The sequence below is a fragment of the Austrofundulus limnaeus genome, unplaced genomic scaffold, assembly GCF_001266775.1.
Source record: "Austrofundulus limnaeus strain Quisiro unplaced genomic scaffold, Austrofundulus_limnaeus-1.0 Scaffold10, whole genome shotgun sequence".
Taxonomy (NCBI): Eukaryota; Metazoa; Chordata; class Actinopteri; order Cyprinodontiformes; family Rivulidae; genus Austrofundulus; species Austrofundulus limnaeus.
In genome coordinates, this window is record NW_013952412.1 from 3624025 (window position 1) to 3632543 (window position 8519).

At 34.8% G+C, this 8519-nt stretch overlaps 2 protein-coding genes across 5 annotated transcripts in view; one reads left to right on the forward strand and one right to left on the reverse strand.

Annotated features, from left to right (window-relative positions):
* The window catches only part of myom2b (myomesin 2b), a 27733-nt gene extending 24643 nt beyond the window's left edge, over positions 1–3090 (reverse strand). The window contains exons 1-5 of the mRNA XM_014001864.1: positions 3073–3090; positions 1981–2084; positions 1077–1134; positions 777–931; positions 489–575 (exon numbers count right to left, since the gene is read on the reverse strand). Coding sequence (XP_013857318.1) covers positions 489–575; positions 777–931; positions 1077–1134; positions 1981–2063 — 383 coding nt within the window. The 5' untranslated portion in view covers positions 2064–2084; positions 3073–3090. The remainder of the gene's footprint in view (positions 1–488; positions 576–776; positions 932–1076; positions 1135–1980; positions 2085–3072) is intronic.
* Positions 3091–4967: 1877 nt separating this feature from the next.
* The window catches only part of rnaset2 (ribonuclease T2), a 7568-nt gene continuing 4016 nt past the window's right edge, over positions 4968–8519 (forward strand). The window contains exons 1-3 of one of the 4 annotated variants that reach the window (XM_014001868.1): positions 4968–4990; positions 7404–7475; positions 7636–7690. In XM_014001868.1, coding sequence (XP_013857322.1) covers positions 7411–7475; positions 7636–7690 — 120 coding nt within the window. In that variant the 5' untranslated portion in view covers positions 4968–4990; positions 7404–7410. Of the gene's footprint in view, positions 4991–6125; positions 6256–7403; positions 7476–7635; positions 7691–8519 lie in introns of those variants that run through there. The other 3 variants (XM_014001869.1, XM_014001867.1, XM_014001866.1) reach the window with 3 other exon arrangements.

The following is an 8519-nucleotide window of genomic DNA, read 5'->3' on the forward strand; positions in this document are numbered from 1 at the left end:
TATATATATAGGTAGTTCCCCACTTTTGAAAGAGGGGAACCTTATCACCCCAGTCTTCCAATCCAATGGCACTGCCCCATGTCCATGCAATGTTGCAAAGGTGTGTCAACAAAGACAAAGAACTCAGAGCRGATGTCGTGGGCCATTGTGGAGTGYACCAATCATTCCAYAATAAAAATCCTACATTGGTTTTAAGTTCAAAGAACTTAAGTTTACCTCCTAGAGGAGACAGTTTAAAAGAATTTGGAGTATTCCCCTTTAGTTATTTTTATGAACAAAGAACCAACGTGGTCCTGCATTAGATGACTTGTATGCTAGTTAGAAGACAAGATTCATCTAAAACCAAATCTTATCCAGTGATTTAACATAAAAACACACCAACAAAAGTAACCTCTGAAGACAAGAAGACAGAGAGATCCTTGCTAAAATCATAGCCCAACTTTTAAAGGTCACTTCTTTTCAAAAACCAGTGGCTGAGCTTACTGTACCTTGGGATCAGCAGAGAATGGCTTCCTCCTTTGCTTTCAATCAAATATTTTCCTGAGGACAAGTTCATGATCACACCATCTTTATACCTAAATATGAGAAAATATATTACCGTAACTTAATTTTAATAAGTACAATGTTAACTGACAATATGTTTTAGCTAATTTAACATGATCATCCACACTTGTGTTACATTACTACAATATCATAAAGTAAGAGTGCTAACAACCCAAAATATCTTAAAGATGACTCAGATTACAAAGCGGAAGGAAAACATTTTACTCACTCACCATTTCACAATTGGCATGGGATAGCCTTCAACGGTACAGAAGAGTTTGATTGAAGTGTTTTCAAACACAGTGTGGGATCTGAGTCTGACAAGGAAATGTGGGCCCCTGACCATTGGCTCCTCACGCACATATTTTTCTGATATTTTTGTTTGCACCTAAAAGAGGGAGTGGGATAGCAAATATTAAAACGATGAATACCATACACCTCATTGTTTGCACTTCTCTATTTTGTCTTAGACCATTTTTCTCTACCATTATTCCTGGCAGCGATAATAATGAAACAGTTTTATGTTTTCTTACCACTTCTTGGATGCGAGCATGCGTTTTGTGCTCATATCGCTCTTCTGTGGCATCAGAACTGAAAACAAACAATAGTAAATGAGAACAACTCAATAAAAACTTCATTTGTAGTACATCCAGTACTGTWTATGCCAGTAGTACAGTGTTAGGTTTTGTTGTTTTAGTTTGGTTTGAGTTTTTTTCATACATTGCAAAACATTTTTAAGTAAAAAAATTTGCTGCTGTTTTATTCAAATTATGTTGAGCTCTTCTCTAGTGTGCTCTATATTCTTGAAAAACCTGAGTTTTTTATTTTTATTTTTAATTAGTAAGTGAAAAAACYTGCAATTTTAATTTATTATGATAGATTGACAAGAAAAGTATAGACAATGATTTTGCAAAAACTCAGAAAATCTCACGAACCTGACTTCACTCTGAACACACAGCTATGTGTTCACAGCTGACACTAAGAAGCTGAAAGTTTACCTGCACAACATTCTTCCACTTTACTAACCTGTATTTGGCTTAGGTTTGTGTCATACTGTTTATGCATTAGTTCAGTGTAGACATAATAAAAGTAAGACCCAATCATAACACTTTGATTTGCATAGGATATTATAAATATTAAATAATTTAAGAGCTACAACTCACTCTAAAAGTATTTGTTTTAGTTGCCTGTTCCAACGTCTATAAGAATATTTGAATCATCTGTTTACCATGGTGAAGATGTAAACAATTTTGCTAACTCTGTATGTTGTTAAATTAAGCTTGAAATTAGTCATGCTAACTCACATCATATTTGCAAAAAAAAAAGGAAATATAAGCAAAGTAACAAAGCAAGTATGTGTACAATAATAGTATATTTGGAACAATTAATCTGCTGCATCCACTTCATATTTAAATTGTTAGCATGTATATCATGTACCTGCTGTATTCTTTAACCACATATTGCCTTTGTTTATGATGATATTCATGGTCGTATTTCCCACGATAGAGAAGGGCAGACATGACGACTCCGTTGACACAGACCTGTTGGGCGAGCAACAAAACAAAGCAAAGACAAGGACGACAGTAAAGCTTGGGATAGAATTTTGTCAGTTTTTTTCCTAACAAAAATACACAAACTCCATTGTTGTGAATACAGTATTTTCAGCAATTCTCAGAACACATTTTGGAGTTTGATTCAAACAGAGTTTGATAGAGCTGATGGTTGGAATTCATTTTCCTGTTAGTAAAAAAAAAAACTTCCTGGAATATGAACACGTGATCCTCATAAAACTGTCACACACCACATACTCCAGACATAACTGGGATCTTTATGACAAAGCATTGCAGCTTCTTGACTCACAGGGAAAGTGACACTTGCTATGAAAAGAAACACAAATACATAGAGACAAAAAGCAGCTGATATTACAGCACAAAATAGTATTGAATAACTACTGATATTTTTAGCTTTTCCAATAATACAGTGTTAACTCATGTGACATCCGTGTTTTACGTGAAAACAAATGATATTCCTATTGAAACAAAAGAAAAAAATATAAATAAAAAAAGAGAGAGAAAAACTACCAAATGCATACTCACCCACAGGTTCCTATGTATTTTAAAGACGGTATGTTTTGAAATACAGTCTGACATACCAATAATAAAAACCTAAAGTAAAATAAAATCCAAAATAAAACAGGATCTTTTTAAAGTTTTTAACTAACCAAACATTTATAACTTGATGAAACAAAATCATAAAATGAAACACCTTATTGGTTGAGCGCTCAACAAATTTGTCAGTAAAGTTTCTTTACCAGCTAACATGTCCTCATCCTCATTTGCTCTGTGTCTTATGTCTCCAATATGGCCACCAAAACAAAAGCACAAGTTACACAAGACAACACAGTTGCTTACATTCCCTCACACTCTGCAGAGACCAGAAATAAGTTCAGATGAAATATGAATCAATTTTGTGTCCTTCCTCACCCTGAAATCTAATGAGATATGCTGCACCAGAGTCCCATTTCCATACCTTTGAAATGCACTTTGCAGCTTCAGTGACACCTCAACGTCCAATGCACCAAATCTGCCAGTCAAGCACAGAGTCACCCAGACAGAAAAACCTTATTAGGCCCAAATCATTGGCCTGTAACTTCTAACCRTGAACACCAATAATAGTTTAGTTATTATTTGACTTTTGTGAWGAAACAGTAAATTATTTAAAGCTTACATTTTTAAAGTCAATTTAAAAATGCATCATCAGTTTGCAGGACTAAAACAATGACAATAACCTAAATGTTCATACGAGTTAGGTTCACATCATCAGTAACTCATWGAGCTTGTTTGCCAAAGCTCTGTTAAATCCCTGAAGTCTTGGGTTGCAAACAAGCAACATCATTGTATCRTCCACTGAATATAATAAATAAAACTTGCAACAGCTGTCACATGGTMGTTATTGGGTTTTCAATTAAAAGAAGCAAYAAAATCAATTGCCTCCATGCAGACAACTTGTTATTGCAGGCAGCTCATCTTATCCCACCAGTCCTGCACTTTAGTGGCTCTCAGGTCAGCCAATACTGAAACAGCACAACACCGATGCCAAATGACACCCAAGCCTGTCTAACTGTAACTGTAAACCTCCAAAACTCCCAGCCTTACCCATAAAAAACAGTGCAAAACAGATACTGTAATACTGTTCTGCAAATAAAGTAAAACACTAAAAATGTAATAAATTAGTGGTTTGTAAAGCTAAATTGTTGAACTACAMGCAAAGTGTTCTTGTTAAACTCAACTGTCCTGTATCAAATACTCTCAACTAATGTAGTAGGATAAACACAAAGATGTATTGTCTGTTGCACGTGTCCAAAACAAAGCAACTGACTCAACATTGAGTGATTAACACAGAGACAAAAAGTGCTCTCTGTTGGTCACTTGTAAATTCCTTTTAGATCACAACACATTAAACATCATCCAGTATAACAGCTATACTTCTTTCATCACTTTTAACTATCATTAGCAGTGGCTAAGGATTACAACACATCTCTTGGCTGTACTCACTTTACCTCATCCCACTAATCCCAAATGCTGCCCTCCAAGTTCGAAATGAAGATAGGTTAAAAAAATAAACAACATGGCAGAGAAAGGAGCAGAAAACATTATTTAAATTTTGGTTTTCTTACCACTTGAGATTTTCTTTTCAGCAACTTTGGTTGTCAGCCTGAATCCACAGGGAGTCAGCCTAAACCAAGTTCTGTACGAGGCCAACACAACAACCATTCGTCTCCATCCGCCCCCACCACCTTGCCTCTCCCCGAGGCCTTATAAGGACAGAGAACTGCCTATATATAACTGGTATCCTTCAAGACTTGGGCCCACCAAAACCAGTCAACTATTTGATTAAATTATTTTATTCTTGGCAGTTTTAAAAGAGCCAAGAAAACTATGTATCAAGCATGACAGAAGATTTGGATAATTCATCACAATGCACTTAAATTTTATTTTAAATCCAATTTAACAGCAAAAATGTGTGGCTTCAGTGCAAAAACAGCTACAGTACTCAAAGTATTTAGATGTCTTGATGTAAAGTTTTTAACTATACTACAATACCTTTAAAACTAAATGTTGATATTTTATTGTGCAGTAGAAACAGCTTCATTTAGACCTTTAACCCTAGCTGCAGGTTGAACACCTAGCTCCTGCTTCAAGAGCTTTTCCCCRTGTGCTCTGAGGAACATTTTGGGACTCTGTGTTGCACACTGAACTTTGGCCATGTCCTATTTATAAAACCAGCTATGATTACAACTTGACTATTTCTGATGCCGTGGGGGAACCGTGAGACACATTTCAGGTCTGAGACAAAATCCTKTGAGGGGACAACATTTGGCACACTGGAGACTTGTGAGGGAGCGTGTGATGTGTGAGTGACGTAGATAAAGAAGGCACTGACTGACGTAAGAAATAAGATTTCAAAATTTTAGAGCTGACTAATTGGTTTTATTTCAAGCAAATATAATAATACATTTGAAAATATAATTTATTGACTTTGAAAACTAAAATCATTTTTATTTATTTTAAAAGACAACAATCTAATCTATACTAAGCATCTGACATGAAAAGTTGTTAGTGACAATTTATCTTGTTACAGTGGAAGAAGTTGAGTTTGTGCCAAGTGTTTTATTACAAAATTTTGTTAACGTGAAAATAAATCAAGAAAGATGTCTTAACATGTGTGTATTCACTACATGCGTTGTAATTTGTCTTTAAAATAGTTTCTCTRTGTATAAACAAGATTTTAGACTCAATACATTTATTGTAGGCCTGCTGCTAAAATTGCATGTTGGATTTTCTTCTTTAGATTTTGTGCTCATTTRTCTGTGAAAAGGAGAGATGTAGGGTCCCCTGCTGGTGGTCATGTGAAAGTTTGCCTCTGAGACTGACAAAATGCACAATGCAGGTTTACATGCTCCGGGTAGTTAGGTTTGTTTATTTGTTTATTTATTTATTTATTTCACTAATACACTTTTTATTTAGTAGAATGAAACAAAAACACTCTMGAATTTAGTGTTATTTAACTTATATTGAACAAAATGAACGTAAACATATATGCAATATATTTGTGTTGCTTTTTTAATTTGACATTTTGCCATGGAAAAATAATTGAATAAATATTCAATATATTTCAAATAAATAACTATTCTGACCTTTCAGACTCATGTAATTAGTGTTTATCATATGCCTAGTATATMAAACTGTTTTGATAACCAAAGAATGGCCTCATTCTGTCGCGCAGGTAAATTGTTGCCAGTATAGTAGTGGATAGTTATTTTATTTATGCAGTTCTGTTCAGTCTCGATGTCYGTGACACAAAACCGAACAACCTTAGATAAATGTTGCATGTGGTTGTGTCGTCATGGGGGCGTTTGTATAAACTTAAATCACAAAATCAAATCAAATTTTTGATTCTAAACTACGTAGCTTCAAGAGCTGGCTCAACCGGAGGACGCCGTATAACAAATCAAGTAAACCCATTATRTTGCGTCATGACGCATGTTGAGTGCGAAGCTCCTGATTGGTTGAGCTGACAGACCGGAAGTCCAGCGGCTGAGAAGTATAAACAACTTTTTTTTTGTTCGCACTGACTGCACCTCACCTCAGCAGTCTACAAAAACAAGGAACTCCTCGAAGAGAGACAGGCTCTGTTCCTATACTCGGTAAGGTAAATTTAAAACGCTTCACATTAAACATTTCGACACTTGAAACACGGTCTTACAACAAATTGACTATGCATTTTTAACTGCCTTTACCTAGTTTAATATGGACTTGTTGACTTCTGTTAACTTAATTAGGTCTTTGTGCTCGTTTGTCTGCTCCCAGGACAAGTACTTTTCTATTTTGTAGGCATTTAYGAAAATCAATTCTGAATCTGAGTCACTGGCAATGGGTATTTTTCTTATCAACTTACCAAAATCAAATAAACAAATGGACGTCTTCATCGTTGTGTAACATGGGTATTATCTAACATGTTTGGTTTTGTTCACTTCCCWTAAGTTTTAATGATTGTAGAACAACTTAAGGAATAATACTGTATTTGAAGAAATAGTAAGTTTTAGAATCAATGTTAAGCTTCAGAAATAGTTCAGTGTTCATTGTAAGGCCCTTCTTGACCAGGCCCCTCTCTTAATGCTATAAAAATTTACAACTTTGTTTGTTGGTTTGTTTGTATATGTCCAAAATATCTTTTCAAATTAGCCTACAGTCTTCAAACCCAATCATGTTTGGAAATCTTGTTCAGTAGTGTTGGTCTTTTAATTTGACTTTCTTGCTTATAAAGGACAAACTGTTTCTGCTAAAACAACCAGAAGTTATGARTCTGTCAGCTTAAGTTTAGGCTTTGCACCTATTAAAACCACTTCTTGTTTTCTAACACAATGAAAAGTGGACGTCCTCTTCAGTTTGAGTCACCACTTCCCTTAATGACCAGAAATAAGTTTACTGTTTAAGGCAACATTTTTATCGCTATGTTTATTAGAGTTTTCAACTAAATTTAATCTCTATATATGTGTGTCTAAAGTGTGTGTTATAGATGTTTAGCTTTTTTTTTCCCCTCAATACATTATCTTGTGACCTCTTCATAATCAGAATTTACTGGCAGTTTCAGCCAATACTTCCTCTTTGGTTACAGTTTATGACAATCTTCTCAAGCACATCAGTTTTACTGCTTTATTTATTTTTTTATTTATTTGTTTTGAAAAACATAAATGTTAATGCATTTTACAGTTTTTTTAATGGATTATGGGATTCTGATGTTTAATTCTGAGTTCAAACCAGAAGGAGACATTTAGTGAATTGGTTATCTTGTTGTAGGACAGCCATGACCCTCACCTCTTCTCTCCTGATCGTCCTGGCAGCAGCCAGCCTTTCTGCTGCTTCACCTCAGTAAGTACAGAAAAACACTATTTACAGATGGTCTGGTTAACATTTCCATGGTCTACTACTTCATTTTTTTTAATTTGCAGTAAATGATCGGATTTGTTTTCTTTTTAATATATAAATATTAAACAARCAGGATTTTTCTAAACATGTTGATGTATTTTAGTGAATTGTGGAACAAAGTGACCCTGACCCACCAATGGCCCAACACCTTCTGTTTGGTAAGTCTCTGACTGCTTTATCTGTTATATTTATATTTTTCATTCCAAATATGGGAATATGCAGACAAATTCACAATAAAATCAAATAAACAACTTTCTATACAGCTCTTAGACTCTAGGAACTACTGTATGTCCACTTCAGTCTGTTCCTGGCAGAAAACTTGCAYGGTATCTACAGTATGTAACCCTTCAATAAAGAATTTTTGTTGCAGAATGAAAGATTAGGCTACGAATAAACTGTTTTTGTGGACTTTATTTTTTCATTTGTCCACCCTGTCTTATTGAATGGTTCCTCTGTCATTAAAGTGTTTTATTTAAAAGCCTAATTGGTCCTAAGCTGTTTCAAGATGAGTTAAAACTCATCAATTAAAGCCATGGATTTCATTAACACTTCTGTCAAGATGGTGTCAACAGGTGTTGTTAGGATAAATAATAGTCCCCAGTGATTGGTTGAAGTAAAACAATCTAGTCCGTGCTTTTTCTCTTGATACCACCTGATGTCTGAGTCACAAGACTAGCTGTGAGTCAGAACAGAGACTGTCTAAACAACATTGTTTATCTGAGCAACATTGTTTATCTGAGCAACATTTTGCAGTTATGAGTGTATTCTGTTACAGCAGAAGTTACACATCCTATATTTCAAGCTTTTGAAAGCCCCATTTCTGCTTATTAGGATTTTCTGGAAATGTAAAATGGCCCAGCATTGTTTTACATGCTGTCCTGCCTGCATCAGATGCATGATCAAATATGTTTGAAAAATTAGCATTTGAATTGTATAATGTGACTTTTGTAATTGGTACTGATTTTGATCATTTTTAAGGTATGTTTT